At 46.9% G+C, this 13,889-nt stretch overlaps 1 protein-coding gene across 5 annotated transcripts in view; it reads right to left on the bottom strand.

Moving 5' to 3' along the window:
* The window catches only part of KDM5A (lysine demethylase 5A), a 610,286-nt gene that overhangs the window by 94,961 nt on the left and 501,436 nt on the right, over positions 1-13,889 (bottom strand). For all 5 annotated transcript variants that reach the window (XR_011202239.1, XM_069228130.1, XM_069228132.1 and 2 more), the window contains one exon: positions 9,051-9,194. Coding sequence is in view for 4 of the 5 variants with exons in the window: in XM_069228130.1 (XP_069084231.1) it covers positions 9,051-9,194 (144 nt within the window). In the remaining variant the exon portion in view is untranslated. The remainder of the gene's footprint in view (positions 1-9,050; positions 9,195-13,889) is intronic.

Below are 13,889 nucleotides of genomic sequence, written 5' to 3'. Positions count from 1 at the left end.
GTATGCTTTGAAGGGCACATCTGGTGCTCCCCTTGCATAAACCGGTTTGCACCAGTCCAGGGACCCCGGTCCCTGCTCTGGCGCAAAACTAGATAATGAAAAGGGGAGTGACCACTCCCCTGTCCATCATCACCCCATGGGTGGTGCCCAGGGCTCCTCCAGGTGGCCACTTGATTCTGCCATCTTGAATCCAAGGTAGGCAGAGGGCCCTGGGAGCATCTGAGTGGCCAGGTCAGGCAGTTGATGTCACAACCCTCTTCTGATAGGTGGTCACTCTGCTAGGTGACCAATCCTCCTTCCTGGGCTATTTAGGGTTTTCCTCTTGGTGAGAGGGGGGTCCTTAGTTTTGACATGCAAGATTCCAGCAGGATTCCTCTGCAACGTTTACTTCACATTCTGGCCACTGGAACTGAAACTGGACCCTCCAGGAACTTACAATCTGCATCTGCATCTACATCAACGACTCTGCTCTGCAACATTGTTTCTCTGGCTTCTGCCAGCAACTGCAACATTTCCCCGGCTCTGCATCCTCTGAGAGTGAAGACTCTTCAGTCTGCACAAGAAGCAAGAAGGAATCTCCGTTGGAGTGAAGGAATCACCACCCTGCATCACGGGTGGTGGTCTGGAGTTGTCCCCTTGGTCATCTCTCCCAGCTGTCCAACTTGGGAGACGGTAAGCCCTTGCGTCTCCACGCAGGACAGTACCCCTGTGTGCTGCGACTCTTGCAGCAACCAAGGCTTGTTTGCAGCTCCACCAAGGATTCTTCAGGCTCCGTGTAGTCCCAGCCCCCAGCACTCTTACCTGCAAAGGCACAGCCCTCTGCCTGCTGCTCCTGCGATGTGGGGCTTCTTTCAAGGTGTACTGCACGGGCCTCACCGCAACTCCTGTGCTTGATGCCTGTGGGTCGCCTGCTAAGGCTGCCTCCTCTTTCTGCGACTGTCCTCACTGCTGAGGGTCACCCAGGACTCCCCTCCGTGGTGTTGAGTCCTCCTGGACCTTGCTGGTCCTCAGTGTGGGACGTTGACTATCACTTCAGGAACTCTTTAGCTGCTCCAGTGTTAAACCACTGACTATTTCTGTCCACCGTCAACCTGGTCTTGCATCCAGACAGGTGGGTAGGGGCTCCTGCCACCTCTGGACACTCCAAAGTGAACTGGACTTAGTCCCCTTCCTTTACAGGTCTTCCTCTTCCAGGATCCATCTGTGGTTTCTTGCAGTCTTGTCTGGGTCCTGCAAAATTTTCTTCTGAAGTCCTTTTCGTGGGGTTGGGAGAACCAGGTACTTGCCTGTCTTCTACTTGTCGCTGGGGGGCACTATGTTTCTTATCTTTTGGAGTTCCTTGTTACTCCAGCTCACCTCTACCGATTCCACTTCCTTGGGTGGGGGGGCCTGACGTTCGCATTCCACTTTCTTAGTATATATGGTTTGGTCCCCCCAGGGCCTTCTGTACTTACTATTCTTCTAATGTGTACATAATAGTATGTTTGCTCACCTGCTAGTGGAGAATTGCTATACAGTATTTTAGTATTTGTGTTACTGTAGGAACATGCCTCTGTTGGCATGGTTACCCCTAACTTTTTGCCTTTTGTTGATGCTAGTTATGATTGAAAGTGTGCTGGGACCCTGCTAACCAGGCCCCAGCACCAGTGCTCTTTCCCTAAAATGTACCATTGTTCCCACAAGTGGCACAGCCCTGGCACACAGATAAGTGCCTTGTAACTGGTACACCTGTTACCAGGGGCCCTGTGGCCAGGGAAGGTCCATAAGGGCTGCAGCATGTATTATGCCACCCTGGGGACCCCTCACTCAGCACATGCACACTGCCTCACAGTTTGTGTGTGCTGGTGGGGAGAAAAAGACTAAGTCGACATGGCACTCCCCTCAGAGTGCCATGCCCACAACCCACTGCCTGTGGCATGGGTAAGTCACCCTTCTAGCAGACCTTACAGCCCTAAGGCAGGGTGCACTATACCACAGGTGAGGGCATAGCTGCATGAGGACTATGCCCTAGTGTCTAAGGCAATCCTTAGACATTGTAAGTGCAGGGTGGCCATAAAGAGTATATGGTCTGGAAGTTTGTCATACACAAACTCCACAGTTCCATAATGGCTACACTGAATACTGGGACATTTGGTATCAAACTTCTCAGCACAATAAATCCACACTGATGCCAGTGTGGAATTTATTGTGAAATGCACACAGAGGGCATCTTAGGGATGTCCCCTGTACACCTGCCCAACTACTAGTGCTAGGCTGACCAGTTTCTGCCAGTCTGCCACATCCAGACGGGTTTCTGGCCACATAGGGTGTGTTCCTTTGTCACTCTGTGGCTAGGAACAAAGCCTGTACTGGGTGGAGGTGCATCACACCTTCCCCTGCAGGAACTTTAACACCTGGCTGTGAGCTTCAAAGACTCAAGCCTGGTGTTACAGCTAGTGGAGATGCCCGTCCCCCCGGACACAGCCCCCACTTTTGGCGGCAAGTCCAGAGGAGATAATGAGAAAAACAAGGCAGTCACCCTCCAGCCAGGACAGCCCCTAAGGTGTCTTGAGCTGAGGGGACCCCCCTGCCTTAGGAAATCCTCCATCTTGCTTTGGAGGATTCCCCCCCAATAGGATTAGGGATCTGCCCCCTTCCCCACAGGGTGGAGGCACAAAGAGGGCATAGCCACCCTCAAGGACGGTAGCCATTGGCTACTGCCCCCCAGACCTAAACACACCCCTGAATTGAGTATTTAGGGGTGACCCTGAACCCAGGAAATTAGATTCCTGATGACCTGCAACAAGAAGAAGGACTGCTGACCTGAAAGCCCCGCAGAGACGACAACTGACTTGGCCCCAGCCCTACCGGCCTGTCTCCAGACTCAAAGAACCTGCACAGCGACACATCCAGCGGGACCAGTAATTTCTGAGGGCTCCGAGGAGTGCCCTGCAACCAAAGGACCAGAAACTCCAGTGGACAGCGGCTCTGTCCAAACAGCAACAAAGAAACCATCTTTAAAGAGACTCCAGCCTCACTCCAGAAGCGTGAGTCCCCAACGCTCTGCACCCGACGCCCCCGGCTCATGTTCAGAAGAACCAACACTGCAGAGAGGACACCCAGGCGACTCCCAGGACGTGGACACCCTGAGATGGCTTCCCTGCACCCCTACAGCGACGCTTGCAGAGAGAATCTAGAGGCTCCCCCCTGACCGCGACTGCACGGTAACAAAGAACCAGACGCCTGGAAGCAGCACTGCACCCGCAGCCCCCAGGCCCGAGAGAAACCAACTACTGGTGCAGGAGTGACCAGCAGGGGGCCCTCACCCTCTGCTCCCCAAGGACGCAGGTACTTACCTGCTAGCAGACCGGAACCGGAGCACCCCTAGTTTCCATAGGTGCCTATGTTATTTGGGCCCTACTTTGACCTCTGCACCTGACTGGCCCTGTGTTGCTGGTGCTGGGTGTTTGGGGTTGACTTGAACCTCCAACAGTGGGCTGCCTATGCTCCGGAGACCGAACTTGTAAGGGCTTTACTTACCTGAAAAACTAACCATTACTTACCTCTCCCAGGAACTGTTGATTTTTGCAGTTTCCACTTTTAAAATAGCTTATTGCCATTTTTGCCAAAACTGTGAACATTACTGTTTTAATTAAAAGTTCCATATTTACCTATGCCAAGGTAAGTTCCGAATTTTGTTCCGAATTTTGTAGTTCTAAACTAAATTAAGAAAATAATATTTTTCTATATAAAAAACCTATTGGCCTGGACTTAAATCTTTGAGTGTGTGTTCTCATTTATTGCCTGTGTGTGTACAACAAATGCTTAACACTACCCTCTGATAAGCCTACTGCTCTACCACACTACCACAAAATAGAGCATTAGTATTATCTAATTTTGACACTATCAACCTCTAAGGGGAACCCTTGGACTTTGTGCACATTATCTCTCACTTTGAGATTGTATATAGAGAGCCAACTTCCTACAGTTACCATAATAAAGTACCTTTATTTTTGTTACCCTGTGCGGTTCTTTCATGTGTGTAAGTGCTGTGTGACTGCAATGGTATTGCATAAGCTTTGCATGTCTCCTAGATAAGTCTTGGCTGCTCATCCACATCTACCTCTGGGCAGCCTGGCTTCCTAGACACTGACTATGCCTCACTAATAGGGGATACCTGGACCTGATATAACGTGAGGGTGCTCATGACACACCAGGCCAGCTTCCTACAGCATTAATACCAGGCAAAACGTGGTGGGGTAACCAGGTCAAAAGGGGCACTTTCCTACATGACATACTAGCAGCCGTCATTTGTGATAAATGCAGAGAGCTTTAACTACCTTACAGTGATCAGCATACCCAAACAAAGTCTATAAAACCCTCCTCCTACGCAGATGGAAAAAACTGAAACACTCAAATCACATACAAAGATATTGAATACTACATTTGCAATGACGCAGATGCATACAGACTATGAGGCGGTCGTGTTTCTGCATGAGTAGAGTGAATCGCCAAGTACAGCTCTAAGAATGCTAAAAGAATCACAACCAAGCAAGAGTACTCTGTGCTTGCTTCAAAGCAAGAGTGAAGCAACACACAATGTCCACAAAGCAGGTAGATGGCCAACCCACCCGTCCCCCACCCCAGAAATGAGCTTCACCTTTTAGCAACCTACCCATAAACCACACATTCCATGTGTTTCAGATACGATAAATGCAAGGACCCCCAGTTACGTTGTCTGGAAGTCCTTTATACCTGGAGAACCAGTACACAGCCTCCCCCGACATTTAAAGGTAAAAATGTATGTGTTCCTGGACTATAATCTTGTAGCCACACTGCAGTCGCTACACTGAGCTACTGAGAGTCAGTCTCACTCATCCACTTTGGGTGTCCCTCTAACATCAGAGCAGAGCTTGGGTCCACAAATACAAATAAAACATAGAGCTAGCATGAGTGTTGAGGCCAGGGGAGTAAAGCAAGGGGTATGCCAGAAAAATATTTAATAAACATGGAACAGCTTTTTCACTGCATGCAGAGGGGTTTTGTATAAATACAGAGCAGTTAAAAATAATGACACTCTACCCTGACACTACTTTTGTTTGTAAAGACATGAACTAAACACATTTAAAGCAGTTGCGTGATAGGCACTCGATTTCTTTAAGAACATGGGACCCCTTGGGAACTCCACATCCTCTCTGAATCCTTTGGAAGACTTTGGGCATATTATGCTTTATTTACTCAAGGACAGTCAACTGAGCAAAGGTGCCAGGCATTACGCAGCAATATATCATATTTGCAATGACACACCTGCCTTAGTTTATTGGTCACGCAGTATGCCAGGTGGGATAACTTTGTAGGTTTGAGCCACGTGGCTGAGTTTCCCAGAAACAAGTGGTTACTGGCCTGAAAAATGTAGCAGGAAAACAGAGGCAACAGAAAAAACAATTGTGTAAACTGTAAAAAGCAGTACTTCAAAATTATTAGGTTGCTTAAGTCAAGTTTAGAATATTCATGGCATCCAGCTTAACAAGATTACTGGGAATCCAATAGTCAACTGTTCAAAAGCTACTGCAGAAGCAAGATGTCAGTCACCAAATGCTGCAGGGGAACTGCAGCTTAAGGGGCCCAGGACTGGCTTAGATGGTTAAGATGTTCAGTTGGCACAGACTGGACACACTGGTTGAAGAAGTCAAAACTGAGAACGAGTAATAAAGGTCAGTAGTCAACAGATGTTAAGCACAGATATTTCCAGCATTGATAGTGCTAAAATAATTCACATTGTTCCAGAATCAGAATGACTTGCTGCATCCAATACAGCACTATATTAAGACCAAAGGTGAAGATGAAAAACCTGGGTCCTTCTGGTGAAGGTGGGTTGATATAGTCTTGCCGCGTATGACAGGCTGGTCAGGGAAAGGGGAAGCTCATCGCAATCGTGGTCATCCTTGCCAGCTGTGCGTTACAGTTGCTTTTTGACAATTCTAGACAGCTCAGTTGTTCCTGTGTAAATTACTAATTCAAGATATCTGTATCACAAATTTCAGCCATGTAGGCCCTACTCTTTGGCCTTTTGTTCAGCACCCTGTTCCTTTGCTGTCACTGGGTAGTATATCTTCCTCTATGTAAACTTGTGCACACAGAAGCTGATCTTCCAGAATCTGAGTGTCTGTGTTCTTCAGGGAGCAAGAGCTCTAAAACTGGATTCTGCCGGACTTTCCTCATCCTCAGAAGGAACTCATAGCAGCTTACTCGCATAACCTGCAATTGTGACCTGCAATTGTAACCTACAAGCCTTCTTTTCTTGTACCTGCAACAAAGTGCCCTTTTAGGCATGGTTACCCTCCGCCCCCCCTACTTTTTACCTGATATTGATGCTGACTTGACTGAGACTGTGCTGGGATCCTGCTATCCAAGCCACAGCACCAGTGTTCTTTCCAAAAAACTGTACCATTGTTTCCACAATTGGCACACCCCGGCACACAGTTAAGTCCCTTGTAAAAGGTACCCATGGTACCAAGGGCCCTGTGGTCAGGGAATGTTCGCAAGTGCTGCAGCATGCATTATGCCACTCCACGGGGCCCCTCACCAAGCACATACACACTGCCCTTGAAGCTGGTGTGTTGGTGGGGAGAAAAAGACAAAGTCGACATGGCACCTCAGGGTGCCATGCCCACAAACCACTGCCTGAGGCATAGGTAAGTCAACCCTCTACGAGGCCTTACAGCCATAAGGCAGGGTGCACTATACCACAGGTGAGGGCACAGTTGCATGAGCAGTATGCCCCTACAGTGTCTAAGTCCATTCTTAGACATTGTAGGTGCAGTGTGGGCATATAACGTACATGGGCTGAGAGTTTGTCATTATGAACTCCGCATCCCCAATATGGCTTCACTGAAGTCTGGGAAGTTTGATTTCAAACTTCTCAGCAAAATAAAACCACACGTTATTAAAAAATGCACCCAGAGGGCATCTTAGAGATGCCCCCTGTATTTTAGCCATACTTCTAGAGCAGGACTGGCCGGTCTGTGCCAGTCTGCTACTTCCAGACAAGTTTCTGACCACATGGGATGAGAACTTTTGTGCTCTCTATGGTCAGAAACAAAGTCTGCACTGGGAGAAGGTGCTTCACACCTTCCCCCTGAAGGAACTGTAACACCTGGCGGTGAGCCTCAAAGGCTCAGGATTCTTGTTTAGGTGCCCCAGGGCACAAAAGACCCACAGCGGGAAAATTATGGAAAAAAAAAAAAAGGAGTGACCACTTCAGCCAAGACCACCTCTAAGGTGTCCAGAGCTCAAGTGACCCCCCTGCAGAATCCTCCATCTTGGTTTAGAGGACAGGGACAAATAGGTTTAAGTTTGTTTCTCTCTCCCCAAAGGGAGTGGACACCGGAAGGGTGTAGTCACCTTCAGGGACAATAGACATTGGCTACTACCCCCGGACTCCAGGATTTAAGGGCCTCCCTGAACCTAGCTCACCAGATTCCTGGCGACCTCAAGAAAATGACAAGAAGAAAGAAGGAGGACTGCTAAGCTGACCCCCAGTAGAGAAGACTGAAGACACCAACTGACATGGTCCCAGCCCTACGGGCCTGTCTCCAGCTTCTGAAGACCTGCTACAAAAAGGTGATGCTCCTGCAGGACCAGCATTCTCTTAAAAGCCTCAAGAGGACTGCCTGCACACCAGAGGACCAAGATCTCCCATTGACAGTGGTCCTGTCCAGAAAGAAACTCCAGCAAAAGACTCCAGAACTGCCCGGATCTGCGAGTCATGCCCACTCTGCACTCAATGCTCACGGCCCGCCGGTCCAGAGCAGGTCCCCAGGCGATTCAGACCTTGTGTCCAACCCTGTGTTGACTCTTCCGGGTCAACATGACCATGTCTGCAGCCTAAATCTGGAGGACCCCACTGGCCCGAGAGAACCGGACGAAGGTTCCCAACACCTAAAAGGTACCCCTAAAGCCCCCCAGGCTACACAGTGCTGGGTTGGGGAAAGCCCTTGTGCGCATGTGTGTTCGGCCGGCCAAATATACATACGCATTGAGGGGAGTGCTCTGTGCACTCCCCTCAGTACTCGTCACCCCATGGCCCCACCCCCTTTAACAATAAAACTATAATAAACATATTTATTATAGTTTTATTTTTAAAGGTTTGCAGCTCCTGCTGCTGGTGGTGGGGAGATACGCTCCTCCGCTCTAATGGAGGAGCCGCCCCAGCTTACCTGCAAGCAGGCCTGGTTCCGAGTGCCCCCAGTCTCCATAGGGCTCCATTTTAAATCTTGCATCACTTTTGACCTCTGCACCCTGCCGGCCCCATGTTGCTGGTGGTGGGTGTTCGAGGTTAACTCGAACCCCAACCTGTTGAGAACTCCAAGTCTTGTACTTAACTCAAAACCGTACTAACACTTCTTCGCCCTAGAACGGTTTTTGAAAATTGCAGTATCAACTTTTAAAACAGATATTTGCTATTTTCTTGAAAACCATTTAACTTGCTAAATTGAAACAAAATGGTGTTGATACATATGTATGATACTTATTTCCAAATGTACTTAATCTTGTGGCTCTAGAAATAAAGTAACAAAGACTATTTTTGCTAAATAAAAATCACTGGCCTGGAGTTAGTCATTGAGAGTCTGCTTCCTTTATTGTCTGTATGTGTAGAACAAATGCTCTGCACTACCCTCTGATAAGCCTAACTGCTCGACCACACTACCACAAAAGAGTGAATTAGTATTATTTAATTTAGCCTCTGTTAAGTCTTTGGGGAACCTCTGGAGTCTGTGCACACTAGATCTCATTTTGATATAGTATATACAGAAACTAGCTTCTTACAGTACCATTTTGAGATTCAAACTTACAAAACACTTAGATGGTTCATGCCCACTAGAAAAAGAGATTCCAGAGGGGTCAACTTACTAAACATACATAACCTACAGGAGATTTCTGGTTACATTCTTAAATTGCTACTTTGATTTCAAACATAATACAAGACCACTGTCAAACAATAATTAAAGTCACACACTATGCTAGCACAGAATATTTGATCTCAGTTTTTCAAACATCATCTTACAGACCTTGATATCATAGCCATATGTCTCCCTTATATCTTCATCAGAGTCTGTCTCCTCATCATCATAGTCCCCAGAAGGTCGAGGTGATGAAGCTAAACTGCCCACTGAGCGGTTAAAGGAAGACTGTTGGAGGCTTGGAAGGTGGCCCTAAAACAGAGACACAATACCAGAACAGCAAATAGGTAAGCAAATACTGCATCAGAATTAACATATGTAAGTAGAAAATAAGTAAACAAAGAACATAATGAAAATGTCACTTACCCAGTGTACATCTGTTCGTGGCATCAGTCGCTGTAGATTCGCATGTTTTGCATAGCTCGCCATCTGGTGTTGGGTCGGAGTGTTACAAGTTATTTTTCTTCGAAGAAGTCTTTCGAGTCACGGGACCGAGTGACTCCTCCTTTTGTCTCCATTGCGCATGGGCGTCGACTCCATCTTCGATTGTTTTTCCCCGCAGAGGGTGAGGTAGGAGTTGTATTGTAGTAATAGTGCCCATGCAATGGAGTGACTAAGTATGTACCTATTTAAGGTTAAAATAATATATATACAAATAATTGAAGGTACCTTCCGAACTGCTACAGGCTCCCGGGGAGGCGGGTGGGCACATGCGAATCTACAGCGACTGATGCCACGAACAGATGTACACTGGGTAAGTGACATTTTCAGTTCGATGGCATCTGTCGCTGTAGATACGCATGTTTTGCATAGACTAGTAAGCAGTTATCTCCCCAAAGCGGTGGCTCAGCCTGTAGGAGTGGGAGTAGTCTGAAACAATGTTCTTAATACGGCTTGACCTACTGTGGCTTGTTGTGCGGATAACACGTCTACACAGTAGTGCTTGGTGAATGTGTGAGGCGTAGACCATGTGGCTGCCTTACATATTTCTTGCATTGGGATGTTTCCTAGAAAGGCCATGGTAGCACCTTTCTTTCTGGTTGAGTGTGCCCTTGGTGTAATGGGCAGTTGTCGTTTAGCTTTAAGGTAGCAGATTTGGATGCATTTAACTATCCATCTGGCTATACCTTGTTTTGATATTGGGTTTCCTGCATGAGGTTTTTGGAATGCAATAAATAGCTGTTTAGTTTTCCTGATGCTCTTTGTTCTGTCAATGTAATACATTAATGCTCTTTTGACATCTAAAGTATGTAGTGCCCTCTCAGCTACGGAATCTGGCTGTGGAAGTTCCACTGTTTGATTTAGATGGAACAGTGAAATTACTTTTGGTAGAAATTTAGGATTAGTCCTTAGGACGACCTTATTTTTGTGTAGTTGTATAAAAGGTTCCTGTATTGTAAACGCCTGAATCTCGCTTACTCTTCTTAGAGAGGTAATGGCGATGAGAAATGCAACCTTCCATGTTAGGAACTGTATTTCGCAGGAGTGCATGGGTTCAAAAGGTGGACCCATAAGTCTAGTTAAGACAACATTTAGGTTCCATGAAGGAACAGGTGGTGTTCTTGGTGGAATAATTCTTTTAAGGCCCTCCATGAATGCTTTAATGACTGGTATCCTATATAGGGAAGTTGAATAGGTAGGCTGCAGGTATGCAGATATTGCTGCAAGGTGTATTTTAATGGAAGAGAAAGCTAGGTTAGATTTTTGTAAGTGAAGCAAGTAACCCACTACATGTTTTGGGGTTGCGTGTATTGGTTGGATTTGATTAATATGGCAGTAGCAAACAAACCTCTTCCATTTACTGGCATAGCAGTGCCTGGTGGATGGCCTTCTGGCTTGCTTTATGACTTCCATACATTCTTGGGTAAGTTGTAAGTGTCCGAATTCTAGGATTTCAGGAGCCAGATTGCTAGATTCAGCGATGCTGGATCTGGGTGTCTGATCGTTTGGTTGTGTTGTGTTAACAGATCCGGCCTGTTGGGCAGTTTGATGTGGGGTACTACTGATAGGTCTAGCAGCGTTGTGTACCAGGGTTGCCTTGCCCAAGTTGGTGCTATTAATATGAGTCTGAGTTTGTTTTGACTGAGTTTGTTTACCAGATAAGGAAGGAGAGGGAGAGGAGGAAAAGCGTAGGCAAATATCCCTGACCAGTTGATCCATAGGGCATTGCCGTGGGACTGCCTGTGTGGGTATCTGGATGCGAAGTTTTGGCATTTTGCGTTCTTTTTTGTCGCAAACAAGTCTATTTGAGGTGTTCCCCAGAGCGTGAAGTAAGTGTTCAGAATTTGGGGGTGAATTTCCCATTCGTGGACCTGTTGGTGATCTCGAGAGAGATGGTCTGCGAGTTGATTCTGAATTCCTGGGATAAATTGTGCTATTAGGCAAATTTGGTTGTGAATTGCCCAACGCCATATCTTTTGTGCCAGCAGGCTCAATTGCGTTGAGTGCGTCCCCCCTTGTTTGTTTAGATAATACATTGTTGTCATGTTGTCTGTTTTGACGAGAATGTATTTGTGAACTATTATTGGTTGAAAAGCCTTTAGTGCTTGAAAAACTGCTAGTAGTTCTAGGTGATTTATATGCAGTTTTGTCTGATGTACGTTCCATTGTCCTTGTATGCTGTGTTGATCGAGGTGTGCTCCCCACCCTGTCATGGAAGCATCTGTTGTTATTACGTATTGTGGCACTGGGTCTTGGAAAGGCCGCCCTTTGTTTAAATTTATATCGTTCCACCATAGAAGCGAGAGGTAAGTTTGGCGGTCTATTAACACCAGATCTGTAAGGTGACCCTGTGCTTGTGACCACTGTGATGCTAGGCACTGTTGTAAGGGCCTCATGTGCAGTCTTGCGTTTGGGACAATGGCTATGCATGAAGACATCATGCCTAGGAGTTGTAATATCATCTTTGCTTGTATCTTTTGTGTTGGATACATGCGTTGTATGATGTTGTTGAAATTTTGAATTCTTTGTGGACTTGGAGTGGCTACTCCTATTGTTGTGTTTATTATGGCTCCTAGGTATTGTTGTACCTTGCGCGGCAGAATGTTGGATTTTGCGAAGTTGACTGTGAACCCTAGTTTGAAGAGGGTTTGTATGATTTGATTTGTGTGGTGTGAGCACGTTATTAACGAATGGGTCTTGATTAGCCAGTCGTCTAGATACGGGAATACATGTATTTGCTGCCTTCTGATGTGTGCAGCGACTACTGCTAGACATTTGGTAAAGACTCTTGGTGCGGTTGTTAAACCGAAAGGCAGTACCTTGAATTGGTAGTGTATTCCGTTGAATACAAACCTTAGGTATTTCCTGTGCGATGGATGTATTGGTATATGGAAATACGCGTCTGAGGTCTAATGTTGTCATATAGTCGTGTAGTTTCAGCAATGGTAACACTTCTTGTAGTGTGACCATGTGAAAGTGGTCTGATTTGATGTATGTGTTTAGTATTCTTAGGTCTAGGATTGGTCTTAGCGTTTTGTCCTTCTTTGGTATTAAGAAGTACAGTGAATAAACTCCTGTGTTTATTTGTGTGTTTGGTACTAACTCAATTGCGTTCTTTTGCAATAGTGCTTGAACTTCTATCTCCAGGAGCTCGGAATGATGTTTCGATAAATTTTGTGCTCTTGGTGGTATGTTTGGAGGGAATTGTAGAAATTCTATGCAATAACCATTTTGGATAATTGCTAGAACCCAAGTGTCTGTAGTGATTTCCTGCCATGCTTTGTAATAATGACCTATTCTTCCCCCCACTGGTGTTGTGTGGAGGGGGTGAGTGACATGTGAGTCACTGCTTAGTTGTAGGGGTTTTGGGGCTTTGAAATTTTCCCCTATTCCTAGGGAATTGCCCTCCTCTATATTGGCCCGAAAGCCTCCCCTGTACTGTCCCTGGTAACTGGATGGTGTTGCCTGTGAGGTGCTGGCTTGTGTGGCCTGACCCCGAAACCCCCCTCTAAAGGGTGTTTTGCGGAAGGTGCTGTAATTTCCTCTGCTCTGCGGGGAGTAGAGTGCGCCCATGGCTTTAGCAGTGTCCGTGTCCTTTTTAAGTTTTCCAATCGCCGTGTCCACTTCTGGACCGAACAGTTCTTTTTCGTTGAATGGCATATTGAGAACTGCCTGCTGAATCTCTGGTTTAAACCCAGACGTTCGTAGCCATGCATGCCTTCTGATGGTCACAGATGTATTTATTGTTCTTGCAGCTGTGTCTGCTGCGTCCATGGAGGAGCGTATCTGGTTGTTTGAAATGTTCTGTCCTTCTTCAACCACTTGCTTTGCCCTCTTTTGTAGGTCTTTGGGTAGATGTTCAATGAGATGTTGCATCTCATCCCAATGTGCTCTGTCATAGCGCGCAAGAAGTGCCTGTGAGTTAGCGATGCGCCACTGGTTTGCAGCTTGTGCTGCAACTCTCTTTCCAGCTGCATCGAACTTGCGGCTTTCCTTATCTGGGGGTGGTGCGTCCCCAGATGTGTGGGAGTTGGCCCTTTTCCTAGCTGCTCCTACAACAACAGAATCTGGTGGCAGCTGCGAAGTTATGAAAATAGGGTCTGTAGGAGGCGCTTTATACTTTTTTTTCCACCCTTGGTGTGATTGCCCTACTTTTGACAGGCTCCTTAAAGATGTCTTTTGCGTGCCGAAGCATACCAGGGAGCATAGGCAGGCTTTGGTAGGAGCTGTGGGTGGCAGAGAGGGTGTTGAATAGAAAGTCATCCTCGACTTGTTCTGAGTGGAGGCTTACATTGTGGAATTGTGCTGCTCTAGCCACCACCTGAGAATATGCAGTACTGTCTTCTGGTGGTGATGGCTTTGTAGGGTATGCCTCCGGACTGTTATCTGACACAGGGGCGTCGTATAAGTCCCATGCGTCCTGATCCTGGTCATCTTGGCTCATGGTGGTGTGAGCCGGGGAATGTGATGGTGTTTGTGCTGGCGAGACGTGAATTATAGGTGGAG

Source organism: Pleurodeles waltl, chromosome 4_1, assembly GCF_031143425.1.
Source record: "Pleurodeles waltl isolate 20211129_DDA chromosome 4_1, aPleWal1.hap1.20221129, whole genome shotgun sequence".
Classification (NCBI taxonomy): Eukaryota; Metazoa; Chordata; class Amphibia; order Caudata; family Salamandridae; genus Pleurodeles; species Pleurodeles waltl.
The sequence above is the reverse complement of the archived record's forward strand: the minus strand, read 5'-3'. Positions and strand labels throughout refer to the sequence as shown.